We start from the raw sequence: 27,882 nt of genomic DNA on the forward strand, positions 1-27,882 counted from the left end.
GCACCAACATTGATGCCATTACGATTTATTGTTCAGTCAAGTATTAAGTTCTAGTGAGAATGTTCTCTATTATTCTGTGTCAATCATCTAACCGCAAAGCTTTATAATCTATTCAAAACAGAAGAAACAATTAATAATTTTGATGTAATATTTAATACATTGAATAAGATTTCTTACAGTGTACTGAACAGTAAATTTATGTATCCTAATTATTTTTAAAAATAAATCTGCACAATAATTCAGATGTTTTGTTTCTTGCTTTACAAAACGTAATAATTCTATTTAAAAACATTGAATGCAACTGCTATATTTCATAAATCAAATCATTACAGGAGTCCAGAAATCAACTGGTGGTTCAGTATGTGAGAAATGCTGTTAATTTCTAGCAAGGACAACAAATAACAGAAATCCAACAAAGCAAAATACAACTGATGCTACATTAATTGGAATCTTTAATATAGTGTTGATGTATGTGACTGAAATTCTGAACATATTTGATCTTCATTTCAAACTATGGTTCTATTTCTTGCACAGCTTGGTGTCATATTTGATAAACAATGAATACTGATTCTCAACAACATATCAGAATTCCAAGTGTATTAAGTCACGACTGCTGCCCAGATAACGGGATGCCACTACATAATATATTTAACATTTACTATACATCTAAAGTGCAATTACTGTTTAAAAGTCTTACACTGATTGTCATTGATGCTGAAATTATTTTAAAAACCTGCGAAAACAGTGTAGGCATTTTTAAATAGTGAAACAGAATCATGGAATGAAGTTAAAAATGTTTAAACAGCTAGATCACTGAAGATAAAAAAAATCTGAAATTCATGTAGATTGACATGTCACATAGGAACATTTTTTACAGTAGTTCTAAGAGTTCATAATGATCTGTATTCCCATCTGTGACCTGCAACGCCATACATATTACACTATTACAGTAATCATCAGGCATATAGAAAAACCAGATAAAAACATAGTAATATTTACACATTTGATTGTTACAGTCTGGCATATAGAGAAAGCCACACAACCTCTGTCATAATTTATGCACTGCAAAGCAAATAAAAATGTAAATTCACTTCTAGGAAGGAAAATTAGATCTAGACTCAAGTTTGTTTTGCGAAGCTCGGTTCAATGCAAATTTAGATAGAAAGTGTTCTGAATTTCTAAAAAATGTCTTTTCCCAATCTTTAAAGCTTAAAGTTTGCACTTTCAGATCAGATTGCAGCATGACACAACAAAATAACGAATAGCAGGAGGAACAGTTGTGGCAAATGGCAAAAGTCATCTATCTTGGCCTTTTATTACTCCCTTTTTTTGAATCCACAAAGTGGGTCATTCATGTGGCTTAAAAGATGACTGAGCTGTCTGAATATTTTGCCCCCATGAGGACACAAGGTGAATCAAATACAATTAATTCCGTTCTGTACAGCACATGTATATATAAACATTTCACTACTATATATTGCAACTCAAAGTAGAATTTCTTTAAAACCAAATCGTTGATCAATCACAGATGTCGATTTTGTTTCGCATAGTCACAAAATCAAACAATGAAAATAGGTAAAGGTGACAAAATTAAGAATGTGCATAAACCAGTCGAACAACTTTAAAACCTGAATACAGTAAAATCCGAATGTAGAATCTTTGCCATACACACAAGGTGTGTAATAAAACTGAAATATTCAAACAAAATCAAAAGAAACCATGAAAATCAACAAGTAGAATTCACATATAATTACAAATAAGACATACAGTGGTTTTCTAGATAGCAGCAAATTACAGAGTGTAGAAGTAATTGAAAGACATTAATGGAACAGATGAATCTTAACACAGTGCACTTGTCCCATTAACATATAGGTAACACTGTATTATAATACATTCCATATAGAATTTGAATTGCATCACTGAGGGAGTGCCTCCAAGCATCTTTAAATACAGCATCCCCTTCTCCCTGCTTGGCATATAGACGTCCAGAAGAAATACAAATTTAATCAGTGCAGACTGTTGTTGTGAACCTGAAAAGAAGAACATACATGCCAGTGAACCTAGAATATTATACAGGAAAACATAAGTGATTTTTTTGTCAGTAATACTCTTAAAATGTCACAGCATTCTAAATTATGAGTAGACATACTACATTGCTCCCCACCAAACCTGGTTTACGGAAAGGTGGGAATTTTCCAGTATTTCTTATTAAGAAATACAAGCAGGAGAAGGCCATACAGTCCCATTAATTAAACAATCACACTAATTTTTAAAATTATTTGACTCCTAAGCACCACATGCTTGATGGGACGTCAAGACTTGAAAACGGTACAGAGATAACAATAGAAAATGGTAAGTTAGGAGGGGTATTAGTTACTTCAAAAGACACTGATTTAAAGTTAGAGCAAGAGAAGAGGAACGGCTGTGAAAAAGAATATTTTTTACACTGTGAATGGTAATAACCCAGAACTCAATGCCTACGAGGGTGATTAAATCATAGAAATACAAAGATAGAGTAGGTGAATGGGGCCAATAGGATTGCTTTGCAGAGAGCGGCATGAACTCAATGGGTTAAATGGCCATCTTCATTGGCAAGGAAGGTATTTCTGGGGTTGGTCTCCTTACAGCAAGGATATTAAGAGGAAATTTGCTAGAATTGTATAAAAGTCATGGATGAATTTAATGGTGTTAATATGGGCAAGCTGCTTTCAGTGGAATCACACTGAGTAACCAGAAGAGACAAGTTTAAGGTGAATGATAAAAGAGCCAGAAGTGACATGAGAAAACATTTTATTTCACACAGAGTTGTGGTGATTTAGAATACACTTTAAATTGTGCGAATAGCAGATTCAAAAGTAACATTAAAATAATTGGATATTAGTTAAAGGGAGAAGACTGACAGCATGATGGGAAACAGCAGGTTTTTGAGTGGGATTAATTAGCTCAATCGAAGAGATATCTCAATCACAAGCTGATTGATCTCCTACTGTACTACAATTGTTCTAAGATTCTGTGGCCATTATTCTGCAATTACAAAGAGAAATATATTTGCAGACATCAAATGTTGTCTTGGGCATCATAGCCAAGTCTATCAAATAGTCTGTCAACTGTCACATTCTAGGCTTGGACAGTACTATCAGCTCTTAGATAAGATACAGGATGATGTGAGCTGCCCAGTGTAAACTGCAGGGTAAAAATGAGTGTGGACAAAAGAGGAGAAATGTTTCTTTCTATTGTATAATCAAACTCAAACTGTTTTAAATGTGTTACACTCTTGTAGGCCAAATTAACTAGATTACTTAATCCTAATCCTCAGGATTTAACTAGTCAAATTTGATTTCTTAGAGATACATAAGATGTCAGTGATGTTAGTGAATGACTAATCTTCTCAATTTGATCTAATCTAAAAGACTCCCAATCCCACATCAGATTCAGTCTGAGACTACTTCTTAACGATTTCCCAAAATTCTTCTTGATATCAAAAATTAAATCAATGTTTAGACTTAGAAACCTTAGAGATAAAAACGATACATCACGTTTTACAACTATAGGTATTTCCAAATACAAACCATTAGGCATCAAACAATCCTCAATCTCAATTCTATTAAAAAATTGAAGTACATCGGAATTATGCATCTGGATTGTATGAACAAAACCAAAATGTGCTCAGGCAATGTTATGAATGCTGGCAGGAAGAAAGCAAGATACAAGACAATGCTGTAGAATAACAACAGAAAAACTATCTTAAGATGACAAGAAAAAAACTGATAGCATAAAGAGTAGACAAATATTATTCAATGTCAATAACAGCCAGGTTTATCTGGAGTCATTTATAGCTTCAATTTTCTGCTAGCATTATTAACACTACTATTTTGTACATTTCCTGAATTAACAATATAAAAAAATGTAAAGAAGTAATTCCCGAAGTCAGAAGCAGTATTGGATCGAAATTATGAGGAGTCAAGTTTGAGTGGCAGGTTTAACGATCTCTTCCATATCAGTTCCGTTCTCCCTTTGTTATGTAATTGGGTCAAGTGCAATTTGAGAGTCTAAAATAATCCAGCATACACAGCAATTAGACAAACTCAGGACTTCCAGTTAAGAATCAAAATATCTTAGCACTGTACATTTAGTTTTAAATCTTATAGGAAACTCCAATAAGCAAAAATATCACCTAACAAGCATTCCAAGAATTGAATGCAGAATACAAAGCAAAACTCTGAAATGCACTTACAATCACAATATTGTTACAGTGAAACGAAAAAAAAACCGGAAGAACCAGTCACTCAGCCCTATTAGGCTGCTCCACCATGCAACATGATCATGTTTGATCAGCCAACACCATACTGGGTTCCTGCTTTCTCCCTATATCTGTTGACCCCTTTAGCCCCAAGAACTATATCTCACTCCATTTTGAAAACATTCAATGTTTTGGCCTCAACCCCGTTCTGTGCAGAGAATTCCACAGGTTCACCATTCTGTACCTGAAGAAATTTCTCATTTCAATCCGAAAAAAGACTACTCTGTATCTTTAGACTGTGAATCCTGGTTCTTGATACAGTACAGAAAGCCAGTCATCCCATTTTGCATGTAGCAACTCTCCAAACTAACAATTCATCAATTGTTATTCAATACCACCAACCCCTCCACCCCCACAACCACCTCCTCTTCTGAACATTTTTCCTTCTCAGATATCACTCTAATTACTTTAAATTACTTGATTGAATCTGGCTTAATGACACCGAGGGGTGGTGCATTCCAGACCTTATTCACATGTTTGTATTTTTCCTTGTGTTGTTTTTGATTCATTTGCTATTACTTTAAATCTGCACCCTCTCATTCTCAATTATTTTGAGACAGTGAATAGTTACTTTTCATCTACTCTGTCCAGATCTTTGTTGACTTTGAATACCTCAATCAAATCTTCTCTCAACAATCTTATCCAGGGAAAACATTCCAAAATTGTCCAATTATTATGCAAGGTTCCTTATCCCTGGACATATTTGTGAATCTTTCCTGCATTCTTTACAATGCTTTCATATCTTTCTAAAATATGGGAGGCCAGAATGGGCACAATGAAGTTTAACATAACCATTTTTTTCTTGCGCTCTATGTCCATAAATTGAGCCTAGGCTTAATTCTGCTTTATTAGCCGTTCATTTAATCCGTTCTGTCAGCTTCAATAATTTATTTATGTGCACATCCAGTTCCCCTGACTCCTGTATTTTTACCTTTGCTGTTACTTTGTATTGTCTCATGTTTTCATACCAGAATGAATTTCTTTGCATTGAACTTCATCTGCCACTTGCCACTTTTTGAAAGTCTCCACCATCCTGTCACAATTGACAATGATTTCAAGACCTACAGGTAATTGTACCACACTTAACCAAAACACACAATAATCTTTTTTTCAATTAAACATTATAGGCCAAAAGTGTCCTAACACACACAAGTTTAATTAAAACAGCAAAGAACAGAAAAACAAATACACAAAGTAAATATGTCAGAGGTCTGGATTTCACATAGGGTTGTGAAGTGACAGTGCTTGTTGCTGGTCTTAAAGTAAGCTTCTTGCAAAATCCAGCAATCTTGGTGATATGGATTTCACCTTTTCCAGAGCCAGTGTGAATCTGGTATTAGGTCAACGGAATCTCCAGGCATCCAGCAGCATCAATGTTATCAAGCAAAGTAAACAGCTAATTAAACTGAAGTCTTCTTCCAGACAGAAAACCTGGGACCAAAATCTATTGCACTGATTCTTTTAACTTTTGATTAAAATTTTAGAGTGAAAAAAAAATTATTCGGACACTTATGGGATAAAGGAAGAAGCTGAAATATCAGTTAATATCTCAGATACTGTTAGTTCTTCGTAAGGGTACATTCTGTAAAATTAATAGCATAAAGAAACAAGTTTTCATTAGTTCACTGAATTCCATTTGCTTGGAATCTTGGGTAGGGGTGGGGGGTGGGGAAGAAAACTTCAGTAGGGCACTCTATGGGGAAGTTTGGAAGCACCGACAATAAACTTTTGATTTCTATATTGAATTCTGTGTGTGCAATCTTCAGAATTTATTTGGAACAAAAACAAAGTTGCTGAAAAGCTCAGCAGGTCTGGCAGCATCTGTGAAGGAACAAACAGAGTTAACATTTGGGTCCGGTAACCCTTCCTCAGAAGGGTCTGAGTTCTGAGGAAGGGTCACCTACCCAAAACGTTAACTGTTTTTTTTCCCTTCACAGATGCTGCCAGACTTGCTGAGCATTCCCAGCAACTTTGTTTTAGTTCTTGATTAACCGCATCCACAGGTCTTTCGGTTTTCTTCAGAATTTATTGTTAGCTTCAGAGGGGTAATAATGGCAGACACAACACTTCTATCAGCATAAGATCTGGGCAAACTAAATATTAATGAAACAAATAAAAATGATGTAAATCATTACGTCAAATGAAAATTCAGACATATTGCAATTTGCAATCTCACCAACTTTCAGAATCAGCAAATCCCAAACACATTAAAAGTGCATTTCAACAGGACAGAAAAGTAACCAGCAATTAAAAGCATATATATGAGCATTTTCAAAAAATTGTTAGAAATGTAGCACCAAAAGATTGGATTTCACTGCTGCAACATTAAAAAAAGTTTTAAACTGCTTACCTTTGCAAATTGTTTGCTTTAAAAACAAAAGCGATCACATTGCCCTGCTGTACTCTATACCACCTTTTGCTGAGATACCAGGCCAGGGTAAAAAACTGCGAATAAGATTCTGTGCCTGACGATATATTCGCTGGGGAATGGAGCAAGGCCTCAGATTCACCAGAGTTGAACCAATATGTTGAAGATAGTCAGTGAAGGGGCGTCAAGGATTATAATACAACTTTTTCAAAATATGGATTTGGACTACTTTCTTAATTTAACAACGAAAAACTGACGGAACTACAACGGTGCTCCACTTAAAATTTTCCTAAACTGTTGCTCGTATGTCAAGATAGGAGAAGACACAAGAACATAGTAAATAGGAAGAGGAGTAGGATATTCATTAATCTCAAATTTGGAGATATTCTCACAGCACCCTGGGACAGAGAATTTCAAAAATTTGTTACCCTCCGAGTGAAGAAATTCCCCCTCGTGGCAGTTCTAATTGACCGGACCCTTACTGAGGCTGTTTCCAGTTCTGGACCCTCGTACCAGGGGAAACATACTACCTGCAATTACCTTGTCAAAACTTAAGAATTTTGTTCGCAGATAACCCAGTTCCAAAAGCTCATTATAACCAACAGTTAGGTGGAGAAATAACAGTAGTCGACTATTGGAAGCTTGTGGTTCCTTGACCAGATGTTAAATCATTGACTTCCATTAATAAACATCCATGAAATAATCAAATTTCTACTCAGTAATCATCTGATTTTTGTATTTGTTGACTTAAAAGCACGTTATTCCTAATGCAGTGCCTACGACTAAAAATCATTTTTTTACAATGTTGACTGAATTTTTGTTCTTATTGGCAACCAGCACAAATCTTTGGAAGTTAGAATATGTCTATTTGAAACAAATTCCTTACACAAAATGTTTGACAACCACTGTTTTACTCCAACCCTAAATGCAATCGTTGCATTTTATCCTTATGAACTGTATCAGGCATTTATGTTAAATCCATATATATTAGCTTTAGCCTCTTTTACATGTGTCTATCTTCAAATTTGTGGCAGCTTTAATCTTACCTTTAGCTTCCAAAGTGCTAGTTCAAGATTCCCCCATTATTGATTTTCTTGTACAATTAATTTTCCACATGCTACAACTTGGATTTATTTTAATGTAATTATACCCTACTGTTCTTTTTTAAAAACACATTAATAATTTTCAGGTATAATGGTACCACTCCTTGTCTTGAATCGATCACATGTTTCTAATACATGTATTTTTCTGTTCTCGAGGGGAAAGTCATGTATCACAAACCTGATTGAGTTTTTTGAAGAAGTTACCAAAAGGATTAACAATGTGCAGTAGACGTTGTTTATTTGGATTTTAGTAAAGCTTTTGACAAGGTTCTGCATGGTAGGCTAATTTGTAAAGTTAGGTTACATGGGATTCAGGATGAGCTTGCCAATTGACTTAATGGCAGGAGACAGAGACTAATAATGGAGGGTTTCTTTTCGGACTGGAGGCTTCTGACCAATGGTGTTCCACAGGAATCATTTTTGGTTCCTCTTTTGTTTGTCATTTGCATGAATGATTTGGACAGGAATGTAGAAGGCATGGTTAGTAAGTTTGTGGATGACACCTAAATTGGTGGCAAAGTAAACAGTAAAGGTTTGCTAAGATTCAAAGGGATCTTGATTAACTGGGTCAATGGACTGAAAAATGGCAAATGGATTTCAATCTGGATAAATGCAAAGTATTGTATTTTATTATAACAAACAAGGGTAGGGCTTATACAATTAATGGTAGAGCCTTGAATAGCGTTGTGGGACTTAGGGTTCCAGGTACATAATTCTTTGAAGTTTGTGTCACATACAAACAGAATGGTAAAAAAAGCATTTGACATGCTTGCCGTCATTGCTCAATCCTTTGAGCTTGGAACTGGGAAATCATGTTGAGGTTGCACAGGATATTGGTGAGGTCTCTTCTGGAATACCATGTCCAGTTTTTGTCACCCAGTTATAAGAAGGAAATTATCCAGCTGGAGAGGGTTCAGAAGAGATTCACCAGGATGTTGCTGGGAATGGAAAGTTTGAGTTATAAAAAAGGCTAGATAGGCTGGGACTTTTCTCACTGGAGAGTAGGAGGTTAAGAGGTGACCTGGTACAAGTTTATAATGCGAGATATAGATACAGTTCATGGTAATTGTCTTTTCCTTAGGATGGGACTTCAAGACTAGGGGGCTCATTTTTAAGGTCAGAGGAGAGAGATATAAAAGACATGAGAGGAAAATTTTCTTTTACACAGAGGTGGGGTTGGCATGTGGAATGAACTTCCTGAGGAAGTGGTGGGATGCAGGTACTATTACAATGTTTAAAAGGCATTTGGATAGATACATGAATAGGATAGGAGTGGAGGGATATGGGCCAGAAGGCGGCAGGTGGGTATAGTTTGGTTTGGGATCATGTTTGGAATGGACTGTTTGGACCGAAGGGGTCTATTTCCATGCTGTATGACTCAATAATTCTATGGCAGGCCAAATGATATGGGCTTGTTATGATTTATTAAGTTGCTTTATTTCAGCGAGTAAACGTACAGAGCAACAGTTACTATCAGATTTACATACCCTGATCAGAATACTTTATCTCTACATAATGACACAAATCAAAGAATACTCTATGCTTCCTCACATCTATGGATGTGATCTAGACCTAACTGTTAATATTTTCCATTTGCTCATTTTAAGGGATCTCACTTTTACCAAAGCCTTCCTTTTCAAAATTGCCCTTTCAGGCTTCTATTTTTAAAGGTCAAACTCCAGTGAGAATGAAAGCATAATACCATCTTTCAGTGTCATATCAATCAGTTCATCGATTTTATTCATTAACTTAGTATGAACCAAGTTTAATTTAACTGTGACTTTTTAAAATATACTTTAAGGCAAGTTCCTTCACGCCAAGTCAAAAAGCCCGAATGTGACAAGCTGCTTAAAGTCTTTTTTGTTTTAAGAACTTCCAGAAATTTGGGAAAGACATAGTTTTTTCCTTTAAGATTACCTAGGCTATGATCAGCAGGTTCAATACAAAGATGCTAACAGGAAAGCAACTGAAAGAAAATACATTTTCCAATTCTGCTTCAGGAATAATTTTTCTTATTACACAGCATAAATTATCTATTATCATTGGTATTCCCTAACCTATCCCACAGATATCTGGACGTAGTTTCGAGGCTCTCATTATTGTGTCTTGGCCATTTCCCACAGTTATTTTTTGATCCTCCTGAAAGATACAAACTGACTTATCGAAGCAGAGAACAAGATTCTTCATCTACTTTTATCTACTTCTGGATTAAATATTAGGCTGTTGTAATGAAAATATCTTTAAATCTAGGATGTCGTAATTGATCACTTCAATTGATTCAATGTAAGATATTTCTCCAAATGTAAAATAATCTCTCTGAATTTCACCCATTGGACACAAACTGCCAAACTTTCACAGGTGAAAACTGAAATCCAGCTCTATTCATGTCAAACAAGTTATTAGTTTCCAAATAGTTATAGAAACATTCTTGGGAACTTAGACCATAAGACCATAAGACACAGGAGTGGAAGTAAAGCCATTCAGCCCATCAAGTCCACTCAGCCATTTAAATCATAGCTGATGGGCATTTCAACACCACCTCCCTGCACTCTCCCCGTAGCCCTTGATTCCTTTTGAGATCAAGAATTTGTCGATCTCTGCCTTGAAGGCATCCAACGTCCCGGCCTCCACTGCACTCTGTGGCAATGAATTCCACAAGCCCACCACTCTCTGGCTGAAGGAATGTCGTCTCATTTCAGTTTTAAATTTACCCCCTCTAATTTTAAGGCTGTGCCCAACTTCTTGGCCATTTATCTCCAAATTCTTTATGGCAAACTCCAGATTAATTTCCTTTCCCTAGTAATGGCATCCTACAGTATCTGCCTTTTGAGGTGATCATTTCTGGTCAACTTCAGTCTCAACTTCAGTGATTTTCACTGAGGTGAATATCTCAATTAAGGTGCGTCCCAGTCTCAGGTTATCAAGTATCTCTTGCTGCAAATAAATTGACCTGCAAATTAAATACAATTTCTTTCAAAAATAGCATCTTAAGTAATAATTTTATCAAACCTTTATTTGGTTCACAAACTGGACGAACAATTTCACATTCTAAAAATACATCTACCATAATCAAAACAAACAGGTTAAAGTAATGGTCCTGTTTTTAGAGAGAAAGAGACAGTTTTGAAATTGGAATAATTAACACTGCACTAGTCTCTGGCAAAACACAACTGCTCTAAGCAACGGAATGATATTTCTTCTACATCAAATCATTCAAACTCTGGACCAATTGCAATAAATCACTTCATTCTCCAATGATGTGCTTCACAGCAGTGATTTAAGTTCAACTGGACATCTGTATGAAGTATAAAAGGCATTTTTCTTATCATTTCTACTGACTCTTACTTAATTCCTTTGATCAGTTTTATTTTTGATAGTGACTAACTAACAAGGTTGTTTTGCCACGTTAACACTGATGTATAGCTAATGAAACGTATGCAAGTGATGGGCTAAGACAAAATGTCCTACACTGAAGGCAATGAAACTCATTACACAAATGAGGGCCCCCCCATGCTAATACAAAGCAAATCAACCCTTTACTAATGAACGTGGAAATTCAGGAAAAGTATTATGCAATGTTGTGTAACAGACTTGCATAGCAGGATTCATTATACAACTGACCTTGCAAGAATCATTCAATTTAAGTACATTTCTAGCCATGTATATTAGCAATCCACAGAAATTCAACTACTGGGGAAACTATCCTGCATTTACACAAAATAACTTGGTAATTTCCTCACAGTTTACTCAATTACTTTTGCACTGCTTAACAGAATATGCAATAAATCATAAATGCTGTGAGGAAGCTAACAATGCATTATTTTAATGTTAAAAGAGACAAAGATTAAAATAAGCTGTGACCTCTGTAGTATAATGCTTAAAGTTTACTTTAAAAATTCGTAATAGTGAATCAAATCTTTTTGATAGACTTATAATAGTTAAAACTTTGAAACCTATAAATGATTAAATAATTGCAACCAAAACTTTCACATATAGTGAAAATGTATCCTGGGGGTTTAGGAGCTTAATGCTGTTTAAAGGATATAAGATTGTCCAAGGAGGATGTCCCCCATTGATATAAAGAACGTAAGTGAAGCCATCCTTCAAAACACCACGTATGGAGTAATAATAGGGCAAGTAATGATGTTGTTTAAAGTCTCTGTTTTCATAAAAGTGGATGGCAGTACTATTGGTAGTGAGGACATGCAAATAGATTGCTTTGCAATGGTCTTGAGCTGTGGTTGATATGTGGTCCTTCAGGCTTTCAAGTAACAAAGAACCTTAAAAATAAAATGTGGAATAGTGATTAAAACATATTTCAAGATTTGACATTTTAATACTCAGAAAGCAAATGCTGATTTAAAGAACAAAAATTTAGGGGATCATAATACCATAAGAAACAGGAACAAGAGTAGACCACTCAGCCTCTTCAGACCGCTTTACCATTCATCAGGATCATGGCTGATCCAACCAACACTCCACATGTCCACTTTCCCACTCTTTCCCTTTCGCCATAACTCTGATTCCCTGTCTGATCAAGAACTGATTTCGATGTCAAATATACACAAGGACTCTGTCGCCACAGCTCTCTTTGGAAAGGAGTTTCGAAGACTCTCAACTATTCAAGAGTTGAATTCCTCTTCATCTCAGTCTTTAACTGGCACCCTTTAATTCTAATATTATGCTCTCTGGTCCTTGACTCTCCTATGAGGAGAAATATCCTCTGAACACTAAACATATAGTACCGCTTGGCCAGCCCTGAATGAATTAATTTCAAAAGCAAGATATTCTATTTGTTAAGAGCTATCTCGATTCCACAAACTTTTCCTTCCTATAAAGGTCCACCAAACTGCCTCACTCATATGCGTGAAAATATTAAGACCAGCAAGTGCACAGCTGGTACTAAAATCATCCAACATGGCAACTGCAGACTTATCTTTAGACCAGTTGTAAGTACCTCACACTGGAATCCATGTAACATACAGTTGTAATCACTATAGCTACTAATAATTTAGTTTAAAATTGGCATCCTCGGAAACAAGAACAATATGCATTTCTTCAAATTTTACTTCGGTTTTCTTCCCTGCTTCACATTTTTTCATTCCCATAGCATACACTATTCCACAAACAACGGGCCTCTGTTTCTCTTAGTTATTTTGCGCAGTCTGCTCAAGTAAAGAACTGATTTTGAACTAACCAATCCGTACTATCTTTCTTTCCATTTTTATGTAGCATTTCTGTCTCCTATCTAGCTTATTTTTCATCATCTTAAACAAAAATATTCATGTTACAAGCATTGACTTTTTTTGCCTTGAAGTACAATTTATCACCTGTAGTTCTCCAATTTCAATGAGTTGAAGACAAGGAAACATACAAAGGTCCTGAGGGACCTGTACAGGATGGACATGGAGAGGTTTCCTCATATGGGACTTCGGATTCCTGTTTAAAAATAAGGGATCACCCATTCAAAACAGAGATTGAGGTAAAGTTCTTTCTCACAGAGTTTGTGATCTTCGGAACTCTTCCAGAAAAGACAGCGAAAGCATAGTCCTTGAAGGCAGAGGTGGATAGATTCTTGGTAAGCAAAGATGTGAAAGGTTATCATGTTCTGGAAGTGAGTTTGCTCGCTGAGCTGGAAGGTTCATTTTCAGACGTTTCATCACCATTCTAGGTAACATCATCGGTGAGCCTCCGACGAAGCGCTGGTGTTATGTCCCACTTTCTATTTATAGGTTTAGGTTTCCATGGGTTGGTGATGTCATTTCCTGTTCTTTTTCTCAGAGGATGGTAGATTGATTTGGAGCCAATGTGTTTGTTGATGGAATTCCGGTTGGAATGCTGTGCTTCTAGGAATTCTCGTGCGTGTCCGAAACATATAAATAGAAAGCGGGACATAACACCAGAGCTTCGTCGGAGGCTCACTGATGATGTTACCAAGAATGGTGACGAAACGTCTGAAAACTAACCTTCGAGCTCAGCGAGCAAACTCACATCCAGAACCTCAATCTGAGCTACAAATCTTCTTAAAACTCGCTAGGTTATCATATATAGGCCAGAATGTGGATTTGAGGTTACAATCAGATCAGTTATGATCCCACCAAATGCTGGAGGAGCATTGAGGGGCCCAATGGCATTCTCCAGCTCCTTGTGTGCATAAGGGCAACACAAATTAGACGGTTTCCCAACAACGAGAACACTAGAGGTTCATCTTCTCAAAAAACTCGTGTGCACAGTTTGTCAATATCTAAGTTGGTATAATGAATATAAAACATATTGACTTCTTTCTGATACCAAAGCCTTGTTTGACAGCCCAATTACCTTCAACATATCCATCACTGAATTCACACTTAAACTTCAAAATGCCCTGACAGAACAAAATTAACCTTTGAATGCCCAGACAGAATTTGCATTTACTGTACTTTGTCTTCTACATCTGCCAATAATGTTAACTTCAAAGAAGTTGTCACTTAAATTCATTCAGCAACTTATTGTAATGATATTCATTAGATACTTAAATAAATATATTTCTTAGTTTAAACTAATATAACCCATCACTTTTAAAATGCACGAATTATGTTCTTCCTTTATGCCTTTTTTTAACATAAGCAATGAGAATGTGTTCAGCTTACCTAATCATTCTACAGAGCTGGACAGCCTTTGATGTTTTTCTCTGAATCATTTGTACTGTATTTTCACAGGTACTACAGAGTTAAATCTATGCAGGGGTTCACTCATTCATCCATTATAGCTTTAGGACAATGATCAGTGAAAATCATGGAAAAAATTACGTTGCTTTTATGCCCATTCATCCCCACCCCGCATAATCTCAATAGCACAAAATGTACCAGCTATTTTCCTCACTAAATATGAATGTACAAATTAAGAGGAGCTGGTCGTTTAGTTCCTTGGAACTGCTCCGTGATTTGGTAATATTTACGACTATTATGATTGTGATTTCAACTCTTTCCTGTCTACCTCCTATAACCAATGTCATGTCAGACAAGAATCTAAATTAGCCTTAAAAATATTCAATGACCCTGCCTCTCCTCATTGGTGAAAATAATTCCACAAACTAACAATCCTCAGAGACAATTTTTTTATCTAATCTTAACATCTTAAAATGAAGATCTCTTGCCAGAAAACTGCACACCAGTTCTAGAAGTAGCATCCTCTCAGCATCCGATCTGTTTAATATTTCAATATGATCACCTCTCGTTCTTATCAGCTCCAGAAGATGTAGACCCAACCTATCCAACACTTCCTAGTAAGATAGTCCCTTCATTCCAAGAATCAGTTGAGTCAGCATTCGCTGAATAGCTTCTAATGCTGTATCCAGGATGAAGACCAAAATCATACACAGTACTCCAGATGTTGCTACACCTTTTACAACTATAACAAAACCTCCTTACTTTTATAACTAAATCCCCCTTCCCAATCACTTACTGTACCTATAAACCAATCTTACATCATTCATGAACCAAGACCACTTATTCTACTTCTGTAACTTTGCTCGACTCTATCTTGCTCTAGCACATCCGCTCCTGAAATCCTCATCCACATTTCTGTTACCTTTAGACACAGGTGTCTTGTTTACTCCATTGCATTTTTCCTTGTTTGCACCCAGTTCCATTCACCTGATTTCCCTGCATTCACTGACATATCTTGGCTCCTGGTTAAACAATGTCTTAATTTTAAAATGATCATTCTTGTTTTCAAGTCCCCTTGCATAAACCTTGGAGAGGTTAACCACAATGTACACAGTAAGTAACTGTAATCACATTCACTAGATGTTTACATTAGTGTTTTTTTCCTCTTTTGACCGGAACAATGGGAATTAGTTCAGCTTATCTACAATGCTTCACAACTTTATGACTTGCCCTTTCCAGTCTCTAATCTTCTCCAGCCCAAAAATCCTCTAAGCACCTGTCTAATTGTGAACTTTCGTGCATTCCTAACTTTGACCACACCACTTTTGATGGCCGTTCCTTCAGCTGTCAAGTTCCTAAGGTCTGGAAGAAAAACAAAGAACTGTGGATGCTAAAGATCCGAAACAAACAAAACCAGTAATGGCCGGAGAAACTCAACAGATCTGGCTGCATCTTTCAACACTGTTTCCTCTCCACAGACGCTGCCAAACGGTTGACTATTCCTTTAGCTCTGGATTTCCTTCTATAAACTTGAGCCTCTCCTTCTTTAAGACCCTCCTTAAAACGGATTACTGAAGCAGGTTTTGGTCATTTGCCTAAATAATGCTTTAGATGGCTCAAGTTTAGCTTCTAAAAATTAAGAAAAAAACTTTTGTGAAGCAACCAGGGCTATTTTCTTATCCTATAGGTGCTAAATAATCACAAACAGTTGTTGTTTATTCAACAACTGATTCACTATGATGTAACCAATGAGAAGTGAATTTAGTGCTGTGTCCTATTGGAAGGTGGATACCACAGGCACATTTCTTTTAATTGCATTCCCACCCTGCAAAGAGATACGGCTGCCTTTATTCAACACCTTCTCATTCAAACCAAAAACTAGATGAAAGAAATTTGACCCTACATCATGGCACTATAAGCTGAAACCTACAGTACCATTACGCTGCCATATTGCTCTTCAGTTCACAGCAGCAATTTGGCATACCAATGCATTGCATCCCATGTCAAACTGCTTACTTTCCCCTCTTTGTCAATAAAAGTTCTGCGCAATGAGAACCACCATTTGTGGTGAAAAGTAAAGCTTACTCCACACATTATCTCTTAATATGGTTGGAGAAATGGGGTCAGAATGATGTCTCTAAAGGTAGTCAACTGTTATTGCTCCTGGTCAAGAAGAATTATTACATATAACCACAATCTTATCCCACTGCCACCCCAAAAGGAATGACAAGACAGAGTGCAATGGATCTGCAGAGGAAAATTCCCAGCAGGTTAATGACAGCAAACTCACAACTGCAAAGTGTATGACAAGTAAAAGGCACAATTTTGCCATGAAGTTGCTCAAGCCCTGCAGAAGGATTTTACTGGAACCCACCATGTAATTTTCTCTGGTTGACCAGAGCTCTAATCTCCAGGGTGAAGAAAGCACATTGAGAGTTCATCTGCCATACTTCCACCAGAGTGTTCTATAGCAAACCGAGTAATGAAATAAATTGCATTAGAGAATTAGGAGTATTGGTTGCATCACTGCCATTTCATTTACATTTACTTCAGTCCAAAAATCTAACCAAAATCAAAGAATTCTGTCAGTTTTTGCAAATATCAAACATGATTTTTGTTAATAGGAAAATATTCCAGCTATTATTCACAACTGTAAACAAATGAAGATGTTTTTTGGGGTGAGCATATTCATATTTTGCATAAAATATATATTTAATGATATGCTTTTAATATATTTAATAGCGTGGGTCTGATAGAAATGATAAAAACATATAAGTGAACAGAATTTCTGAAATAAATTATTTTTATCATTCACAAATTTGAACATCAGCCAATGATCCTTACCAACTGCCTTAAATGCATAAAGTACAAACTGCCTCAATCTTGAGAAACTTATATATTCAAACCATATATTATACTAGAAATACAATAATAATAAGTTAACATGCTTACCTATTCCATGTTTCCTGAATTCTTTTACAACACCTAGACTTAAAATGTAAGCAACTTGTGTCTCTATGGGAAAACTAGAGGCCAAAATATCTCCATCCTGTAGGCAACAACAGGAAAAGAGAATAATGTTCAATTGCATTGAATTATTATAAAAGGAAAACTAAATTTTGATTGCTAATTTAATATACAGACAGTCCAGTATATTTTAATGGTTTTGCTCAGAAATAAATACACGGGTTAGTCTTCATCTTCACAGATGCTTTCTAACCCATTGGGTATTTCAGGATTTTTGTGTTTCATATTCCAAGCATTTTCAGTTTTAAATTTCCTCATTTTAACTTTTGACTCTACTCATTGAAATATACAAGAGTAAGCAAGCAAGCAAAACACATCTTTTAACCTACCTTCCAATTTTGAAATCAGTGAAATACTGTAGCTCAATGCATTAGAAACTTAAGTCTTGCTCTGCAAAAACGACTTACTAAATTTACCTTGTAACTAATTGCGCTCAAGTAATTTTTCTTCATTTTGTGACCTCAACAGAAATCATCACTGAACTATTTTGCCACAACTGTGTTCGATGTGGCATTTTAAAAAATTCTTTCATAGGATGTAGGCATCACTGGCTAAAATATATTGCCTATTCCTCATTGCTGGTAAGGGCAGTAATGAATGGCCTTCCTGAACATAATTTGAGAGTTCTGCTTTCCTATTTCAGTGGCAGATATAAGTTAACAGGCTTGCTGCAGATTTAAAGGCACAAAAGACAGGTAGCTATATTTTCTTGAAGCATATTAATGAATGGAAATGGTTTTAATGACAATTCAGTACCTCATGTTCACCCCTACCGATATTAACATCATAATTCCAGATTTACTAAACTAATTGAATTTAAATCTCCCAGTTGCTGTGATGGGATTTTATCCCTCAGATCACTAAGCCACAACTTTTATTATGAGTCCAACAGCATAACCACTGTAGCACTAACTCACCACTCACGTAATATTACATGTGGACTTCAACTTAGAATTATGGAACAGCAATGAGAAGTGGGAAAGCTGTTGATTTTTCTCTACTTTCCATTGAATTCTTCCCTACAGCTCAGGCTAAAATCAGCTAATCAAACCTGGGCTTCCTGCTTTATACAATTCAGTGTTGCACAACAATGTATGTAATTATCTACTGATCCAGCAACATAATTCCTGAAATTATTTCAGTAACACTATGAAAAAAGAGAAATCATTATTTCCCGCTTTGATATTTTTCCCTTGGTTACAAAAAAGGCTAAAGTGGACATACCAATGCTTTTAATTGTGCATTGCTTCAAGACACTCTTGAATCACTGCAGTCACAGAGTCATACAGATACACAGCATGGAAACAGACCTTTCAGTCCAACTCGCCCATGCCGACAAGATATCCCATATAACTCTATTCCCATTACCCAGCATTTGGCCCATACTCCTCTAAACTCTTCCTATTCATACCCCCATCCAGATGCCTTTTAAATGTTGTAATCGTACCTGCCTCCAACAATTCCTCTGGCAGCTCATTCCATACGCGCATCACCTTGGAAAAATCTGCCTCTCGGGTCCCTTTTACATCTTTCCCCTCTCATCTTAAACCTATTTCCTTTAGTTTTGGACTCCCCCCAATCCAGGAAAAGACCTTGCCTATTTACCCTATCCATGCCCCTCATGATTTTATATACCTTTATAATTCGCCCCTCAGCCTCTGATGCTCCAGGAAGAATAGTCCCAGTCTATTCAGCCTCTCTCTGTGGCTTAAACCCTCCAACCCTCGCAACATCCTCGTTAGTTTTTTCTGAAGCCTGTCTAGCTTCACAACCTCCTTCCCTTAGGAGAGAGATCAGAATTGCATGCAATGCTCTAGAAGTGGCCAAATCAGTATCCTGTACAGCCACAACGTGACCTCCCAAATTCTATACTCAATTCACTGACTAATAAAAGCAAAAATGCCAAATGCCTTCTTCACTATCCTATCTACCTGTGACTCCACTTTCAAGGAACTATGAATCTGCACTCCAGAGTCTCTTTGTTCACCAACACTCCCCAGGACCTTACCATTAGGTATATAAGTCCTGCCTGATTTGCCTTTCCAAAACAAAGCACCTCACCTTTATCTAAATTAAACTCAATCTGCCACTTCTTGGCCTATTAGCCTATCTTAGCAAATCTATCAAGATTTGTTATACTCTGAGGTATCCTCCTTCGCTGTCCACTATACCTCCAATTTTAGTGTCATCTGTAAACATACCAACCATACCTCCTACGTTCACATCCAAATCATTTACATAAATAACAAAAAGCAGACAGCCCAGCATCGATTGTTGTGGCACACTTCTAGTCACAGGCCTCCAGTCTGAAAAGCAACCGTCACCACAATCCTCTGTCTTCTACCTTTGAGCCAGTTCTGTATCCAAATGGTTAGATCCCCCTGTACTCCGTGTGATCTAACCTTGCCAGCCAGTCTACCATGAGGAACATTGTCGCCCACCTTAGTGAAGTCCATATAGATCACATTCACCACACTGCCCTCACTAATCCTCTTCAATACTTATTCAAAAATTTCAATCAAGATAGTGAGACATGATTTCGCATGCATAAAGCCATGTTGACTATTCCTAATCAGCTCTTACCTTTCTAGATACATGTAAATCCTGTCCCTCAGGATTTCGTCCAAGAACTTGCCCACCAATGTCAGGCTCACTGGTCTTTAGTTCTCTGGCTTTTCTCTAAAGCCTTTCTTATATAACGGCACCACATTTGCCAACCTTTAGTCTTCCAGCACTTCACCTGTGGCTATTGATGGTACAAATATCTCATCATGGGTCCCAACAATCTCTTCCCTTGCTTCCCATAGAGTTCTATGGCACACCCGATCAGGTCCCAGGGGTTTATCCACCTTTATGTATTTTAAGATGTTCAGCACCTCTTCTTGTGCAATATAAATATTTTTCAAGATGTTGCTATTTATTTTCCCATGTTCTCTATCTTCCATATCCTTCACCATAATAAACACTGATGCAAAACACTCGTTTAGTATTTCCCTCATCTTGTGCAGTTCCACACATACTCGGCCTTGCTGATGTTTAGGGGACTCTATTCTCTCCCTAGTTAGCCTTTTGTCCTTAACGTATATGTAGAATCTTGGATTCTCCTTAACCCTATTTGCCAAAGCTATTCAATGCCCTCTTTTTGCCCTCTTGACTTCCCTCTTAAATATACTTGTACTGCCTTTATACTCTGCTAGGGATTCCTCAATCCCTGCTATCTATGCCTGACATCAGTCAACCTGCCTGCCTTATTTCCCAAGAGGCTAAGTTTTGCACCTTTTCTAATAGGTACATATACATACCTGAATCAGAAAATATTCTTGTGGACACTTAAATTCCTCTCCAGTCAAGCCCTTAACACTACGGCAGTCCCAGTCTATGTTTGGAAATTAAAATCCCCTACTACAACCACAACCATCACGGATAACTGAGACCTCCTTAGAAATTTGTTTCTCAATTTCCCACTGACTACTGGGGAGTAAATAGTACAATCCCAACAAGGTGATCACACCTTTCTTATTTCTCAGTGCCACCCAAATTACTTCTCTGGATGTATTCCCAGGAATATCTTCCTTAAGTACAGCCATAATGTTATCCTTAATCAAAAATGCCACTCCCTCTCCTCTCTTGCTCCCCTTTCCATAAGCATATATTCCCGGAAATATTAAGCTGCCAGTCCTGTCCGTCCCTGAGCCACGTCTCTGTATTTGCTGATATCCCAGTCCCATATTCCCAACCACGCCCTTAATTCATCTGTCTTACCTGTCAGGCATTTTGCATTGAAATAAATGCAGTTTAATTCATCAGTCCTACTTCATTCTCTGCTTTGTTCCTGCCTGTCCTGACTTACTCCTTTTCCCAAGTGTATCAGTCTCAAACAGCTCTCGTTCCTCACTATCTCCAATGGGTCCCTTCCCAACCCTAAACACCTCACAACACACCCCCACGAACACCCTGAAACCAGACTCCCACTGCCCCCACCAAACCCCTTTACTAGTTTAAATCGTCCTGAGCAGCTCTAGCAAATCTCCCACCAGTATATTAGCCCACTTCCAGGCCAGGTGCAAATCATCCTTCTTATACAGGTCACTACTACACCAGAAGAGATTCCAATGATCCAAAAATGTGAATCCTTCTCCACTGCATCAGCTCCTCAGCTACAATTCATCTGCTCTATCTTCCTATTCTTACCTCACTAGCTTGTTGCACCAGGAGTAATCCAGATATTACGACCCAAGGAGCTTCTTTTTAAAATTCCTGCATAACCTATGTTCTCTCCTCAGAATCTCGTACTTATCTCATCAAATGTTGTTAGTTCCAATGTCTACGACAACCTCTTGCTGGTCCGTCTCATCTTTGAGAATATTCTGCACCCTGTCCGAGATATTTTTGATCCCAGCACCAGTGAGGCAACACACTATACTGATGTCTCGCTGTAGGCCACTGAAATGTCTGCCTAACCAGACAAATCCTGTTACAATCGACCACTTGGAACCTGGCATACCCCTTGTTCAGAACCAGAAACCTGGCAGTCAGTGCAACATTCCCCAAGAGTTCATCAGCCGCTGCATTTTCCAAAACAGCATATTTGTTTGAGATGGGAACAGCTACAGGGGACTCCTGCACTACCTGCCTCCTTCTCCTACCTTTCATGGAGGTCATCCATCTACCTGACTGTATATTCAGTTTATCTCCCTTCTTACAACTGCCATCCATCACTCCCCCAGCTCCTGTAAATTCCTCATTGCCTACAACTGCCATTTCAACCTTTACGATTCACAAACAAGCACACTTCCTGCAGAAATAATCATCAGTAACATGGAGGATCTCCCATATCTGACAGGAAGAGCACATCACCCTACTAAACTACTCTACTAAGAGGACAGCGCTCGACTAAAATCTTTACATCTTAACAATCTACAGATTGAGAAAATATCACACTCTTACTGCTCTAAAAACACTGCTCCAGGCTAACTTAGCACCTACATTTTACATTTTTAAAGTTTAATCAAGAGACATATCTCAATAAAAATATATAATCAAAAAGAACCCACCCTACTCACTTGTCAATTTACAAAAAAAAAGCCACTTAGCTACTTCACTTCTGTGATCTCCCACACAAGTTTCTCCAGCTGTGAATTTCACTGTTTGTTTGTTTTTCTTAGATGAACTCCAATGTCCAGAGGTACTTGAAAACAAACAGCAGAGGCAGCAGCTGTGAAGGTTCACTGCTGGGTCAGACAGCAGAGTAGGTTTCTTTCTCCATTCATTTACTCATCACCCCTTGTCAGTGCCTTTGTCTCTCTTCCTCCTTTTTTAAAGTGCCATTGTTTTGTTCTTTTTTCTTTAAAGTTCCAAAACAATGCAACAGCTTATAAAGCAGTAATTACTGCTCCTCGAAGTCGAGGAAATCAGATCCAACACTGAAAATACCTCAAAAAAAGGAGCAGCTCCTACAGCCACAAATTCTTTCCCATCCTCTTGGATTTTCACTTTCAATATCACCGTAATAATTTTACTGCAAATGAAAAACATCAAATCTTGTTTGCATGTACCTTCATTTAATGTTAAGTTGAAGTCCCTTAGACCATTATTATTTATAATGATCTGTCAGTTTTGCAGTTCACCTCAAACAAAAGTAATTTGCTGCTAGATTGTTTAGCATTGTTGCATTAAACAAAAGCAAGTTAATAGCCAGACTTCTTTTAAATCCTAAGGAAAGATATTGCCTAAAGAAAACTCATTTTGTCAAAGCTTTTGCACTCATCACATCATTTTGCAAAAATACAAAATCAAAGGACAAACCAACATTTGAAACTGAACATGGTGCACGGCTTTTGAACATAATGTGTAGACATACCTCTTTATGTACCTTTGATCGACTTTTTATTTCAGCTACTATCATCCCCACAATACCACCTTTATATGTGGCTGCCAAGGAAAAAAATTTTTTGTTGGACGTGATGTCCCGGTACCATGAATCTGGGTACCTGTTCAAAGCAGAAGACAAGATCAACCTTCTTTCCACAAGCTGTCAACTAGTCTCTATGTTCTAATTGCAACACCAATGCATTACCAATATGGGTTTTGCTGATATTTTCAGGTCACTGTATAATTTCACAGTTCATATTTAGACCTAGTCTGGTGTTACAATAAAATGTAGTTCTATTGAAGCAAAGTACAACTTTTTTTCTCTTAAGATGAATTTTTTTTTCTCTTTAAGGCTGTAAACAATAATCCATTGTATTTGGTAAGATTAACTGGGGTAAGGCGGGGAAACATCTGTATGAAGTTTTTATTTTCTTGGAACATTTAAGGAGGCTCCAAACCTTACTCTGAAGAATCACTAGGAAGGAAAGAAACTTAAAGGTTAGTAATACTCACTCTATTGGGAACCAGTCACCACATAGAAGCTTCACTGTATCTATGTCATCATGACAGAGCAACCGAAGTTGTATTTCACTAAGTATAGTGGAGGATACGATGTCTGTCATTCACAGCTGAAAAGAAAATCAAGTCATCCTTAAGGCACTGCAATTGCTATTGAGTTGATTAAGTCACACTCATTTAAAAAAGAGAAATAGATATACTCCATGACTGCTAAACCAATAAAGGGGCGAGTTAGCTGGATGGCAGATTCTCAATGCAGAGTGATGTGGGCTCAATTCCTGCACAGGCTGAAATTACCAGAAAGGACTCTCCTACTCAACCTCCCCCCTTGACTGAGGCATGGTGATGCCCCACATTAAACCACCAGCTGTCTCTCTCTCTCTGTCAAAGACAGAGCAGCGTTATGGGCTTGTGGGACTACGGTGACTTTACCTTAACCAGTCTTCCATTGCTGGCCAAGATGCAATGATATTAGGTGGTGACACTTCCCTGCCTGATACAGTTCCAGATTAGTCCCAAGGTCAGTCAGAATTACTGGGAATCATCAAGGTCAATGTGCATAGCCTCTGTAACTAAAATAACTGTGAACTTTGTTTCTCTCCCCACAGATTCTGCCAAACATGCTGCGATTTGGCAGCATTTCTGTTTTTGTTGCAGGCTTCCATCATCCATGGTATTTTGATTTTATAAGAATTCAGCCATGTTGATGTGGGATTAGTTTTGTTATACTGATTTGGTTCGCTAAGGATGGCAGATACAATTCCCCAAAACATATTACTGAACCAAATGAGATTGTACAACAATTTTCTTGGTTATTAATACCATATTTTTAAAAACCAAATGCAGATTTTTAAACTGACAAGTTGGGATTCAAACTCTCAGACTTCTAAACAAATGCTAAGGATTCTGAGTTATAAGTTTGTAATGTGATATAATATAACTACGACATAATAAATCCCCTTTTTATCATAATTTGGGGGAAAAAGCTGTGGATATTAGAAATTATCATCGATCATTAAAAATAAGTTGCAGTCTGTGTTTATATATAAATAACATTAAATCTGAGTATTTGATTTGAAAATAAAGATTGGGGTATGTTAAAATGTTATTCTTCATACCCTTCACAAAATGCATAAGGTTTACTACCTTCTACAAAATATGACTCATATCACAAGTTATTTTACCCTTGTGGGGACGCAAACATTGTTCAACTTTTTCTTGAGTTCACATTGAAATCAATTTGACTCTTCTTCACTTTTGAGTTCTGCAGAAGAGTCAGAGCAGACTTGAAACATTAACCCTACTTCTCCCTCCACAGAAGCTGCCAGATTGGCTAAGTTTCTCTATTATTTTCTGGTTCAACTCACAGATCTCACCCAGTACGCACCAAAAGTGGGTTCTGCATACCAACTGCATTACAGAATTGAGGTTACTGGCTACATCACTGCCATTTTGAATTCACACAATGAACTTGTTACAAGTTCTAAACATAGATAACAAAGTGTGGAGCTGGATGAACACAGCAGGCCAAGCAGCATCTTAGGAGCACAAAAGCTGACGTTTCAGGCCTAGACCCATCCGAAGGGTCTAGGTCTGAAACATCAGCTTTTGTGCTCCTAAGATGCTGCTTGGCCTGCTGTGTTCATCCAGCTCCATACTTTGTTATCTTGGATTCTCCAGCATCTGCAGTTCCCATTATCTCTGATCACAAGTTCTAAACACACCAGTTAGAAGACAGCATCAACATGATACTTTTTAAGAGCAAGATACACTGTTACAAATATATACTTGTACTTGTTACAAATATATCATGTTACAGCTGACGCTGCGCAAATACATTGCTTTACATTATTACTTCACTGCTCACCAACGTTTGGCAAACCCAAGGATGCACAAATATACTTAAGAGAATATAATCTCCCACATTTGAATGGTGTCCCCTCCTTTTGATCAAGTGAAATTTAAGGATGTGATTGCACTAGAAGCGGTGTAGAAGAGATTCACCAGGATGTTGACTGGACTGGGGTGATCCAGCTACAAAGACAGATTAAAAAGGTTGGGCTGTTTTCCTTAGAACAGAAAAGACTGAGGGGGAACTTTTTCAGGAGTACGAAGTTATGAGGGGGATAGATAGGGAGAAAGACCCCTCAGTGGAGAGGTCAATTACAAGGGGGCACAATTTAAACTGAGGAACATGAGGTTTAGATGGCATTTGAGAGAAAAAATGTGTTACTGAGGGAGGTGAGAGGCCTCAAGGCATTTAATAAGTAGAAACATGTGAAACACATTGCATACAAGGCTACAGGTCAAGAGCTGGAAAAATAGAATCAAAATAGATAGATAGATGCATGTAAACCAGAGTGGATGCAATGAGCTTAAGGGACTCCTTGTGTCCTGCAAAAACTGTCTGTGATATTCTGCAAGGTTCTATTTTCAAGTTCAACATACAGAGGCTTACACAGGGTAGATTTTCGAAAAACAAATCAATCTCCCCAGCCATGCTATGATGCACATCAGGGGCAGGCAGATTTTGATCTCAACCCTTCTGGCCCAGAGGTAAAAAGCTGCCATAATCTTACCACACCATAAAGCTCAGGGAGAGATGTTCAACCTGAGGGACACCATGCCTCAGGTGAGGGAGAGTCTTAGCAGAAACTTTCATGCTAACCTCAGCCGGATCACACACCAGCCTTTCAGGTAACTGGCTCCCCAGCCCAGAAGTAGATATGCTACTACTGCTGCACAACAGCCTTTCTTTTATAAAAATCTACTAATTGCAGCGAATCTGCTCCGTGTTTAGAGATCCAAACCATATACTCAGCCAATGATTCCTCCCAAACCCCCGAAAATAATAAAGCTGCACCCCAATATGACTCAGACCATCCACAACTGCTACTTCCTTCGACCTCGCTGTCTCACCCCCTGGAAATCTGGTTGGTCGTCGAAATCCAATCACAACACAAAATTGGATGGGCCCGGTTCCGGTAGGCTACATTGCACATCAATCATCAGGAGGGGACATCCCACAACGGAAGGGCGCGCAGGCGCAGTAACCGCAGCCGGCCTCCCAGTTGGGGCCGCCTGCAAAAGCCTGGTGCTGCCCCGGGTGTTATCCTCGGGCACCGGCGGAACCACCGCCTTCACAGGCAACGGCGCTAACCTCGGTTCCTCGGCCTGCGGGGGCGAAAGAGAGAAGGCGGTTGCAGCTCTGTCCGCCAGTGGAGTCAGGGCAGGCGGTGGACGATTACCGTCATTCTAGTCACCGTCAAGAAACGGCTCCCAAACACAATCAACCGTCTCGCAGCTTCTCGACAGGCAACTTCCGCTCCCGAGCAATTCTCGCGAGATCTCACAGGACGAACACCTTGACATCATCCACTGAGTGGCTCAAAGCCCAGAATATTGCAATTAAAGTTGTGTTGGTGAATGTGGTCTTACTGAGTGGATAACAGTGCATTGGTATATTTGATGAATTGAAAAATGCAGTGATCTATTTGAATGAATGCAAAATAATATTAGAATTAGATTTTGTTGTCACATACCCAAGTAGAGAATAAGTGAGCATTATGAAAAGTGTTCAAAGTCACTATTTTCTGGTGCCACCTTGGTATCTGACTGAATGGAACATGTGATAATGGTTCATGAGAATACATTAATATTGTACTGGTGCATTTCTGTTTGTTCATGGAATGTGGTGTCGCTGGCTGAGTGTGTGGACATTTCATGGGCCACTTGTAGAATTAGCTTCATTGGAACAGACACAATGGAGTTGGAGTTCCAATGTTGCCGTCTTCTATGAGGATGCCTCCAAAATGTCCACTTTCTTCCTCAACCAAGAATTTCCCGCCACTGTGGTTGAAAGGGGCCCCTCAAGTTGTGTCTAACCCACTTTCTGCACTTTGGCCCTCACCCCTTTTCTTCCCTCCCAGAACAACAAGTTCCCCGGTCCTCACCAGATTCCACATCCGAAGGATCATTAGCTGCTATTTATGCCACTTCCAGCACAAGATGATCATGATACATATTCCCCTCCCCACCCTTGTCAGT

General features: G+C 37.9%; 1 protein-coding gene across 4 annotated transcripts; it reads right to left on the minus strand.

Moving 5' to 3' along the window:
- Window positions 1–134: 134 nt before the first annotated feature.
- On the minus strand, window positions 135–27,164 carry nat15 (N-acetyltransferase 15 (GCN5-related, putative)). Of its 4 annotated transcripts, none has more exons than XM_048552390.2 (7): window positions 26,996–27,164; window positions 23,830–23,945; window positions 23,306–23,435; window positions 17,371–17,467; window positions 11,817–12,051; window positions 6,651–6,841; window positions 135–2,030 (listed from the first exon to the last, which is right to left on the minus strand). In XM_048552390.2, exons 2-6 carry the CDS (start codon window positions 23,937–23,939, stop codon window positions 6,685–6,687), a joined length of 729 nt encoding a protein of 242 aa, XP_048408347.1. In that variant the 5' UTR covers window positions 23,940–23,945; window positions 26,996–27,164; the 3' UTR covers window positions 135–2,030; window positions 6,651–6,684. The 4 variants fall into 4 exon arrangements, with proteins under 4 accessions (XP_048408347.1, XP_048408348.1, XP_048408349.1 ...); XM_048552391.2 differs by having other exon boundaries at window positions 27,084–27,148; XM_048552392.2 differs by lacking the exon at window positions 26,996–27,164 and adding an exon at window positions 26,755–26,969.
- Between the last annotated feature and the right edge of the window lie 718 nt (window positions 27,165–27,882).

Source organism: Stegostoma tigrinum, chromosome 23, assembly GCF_030684315.1.
Source record: "Stegostoma tigrinum isolate sSteTig4 chromosome 23, sSteTig4.hap1, whole genome shotgun sequence".
NCBI lineage: Eukaryota > Metazoa > Chordata > Chondrichthyes > Orectolobiformes > Stegostomatidae > Stegostoma > Stegostoma tigrinum.

What these genes read in the sequence shown, in the direction of transcription:
- nat15 (XM_048552390.2), bottom strand. Translation starts at nt 23,939, where the DNA reads ATGACAGACATCGTATCCTCCACTATACTTAGTGAAATACAACTTCGG. An exon ending in GGTGACTGGTTCCCAATAGA is followed by an intron (nt 23,436 to 23,829) that starts GTGAGTATTACT and finishes TGCTTTGAACAG; the next exon opens with GTACCCAGATTCATGGTACC. An exon ending in ATTCAGGAAACATGGAATAG is followed by an intron (nt 12,052 to 17,370) that starts GTAAGCATGTTA and finishes TTTATTTTTAAG; the next exon opens with GTTCTTTGTTACTTGAAAGC.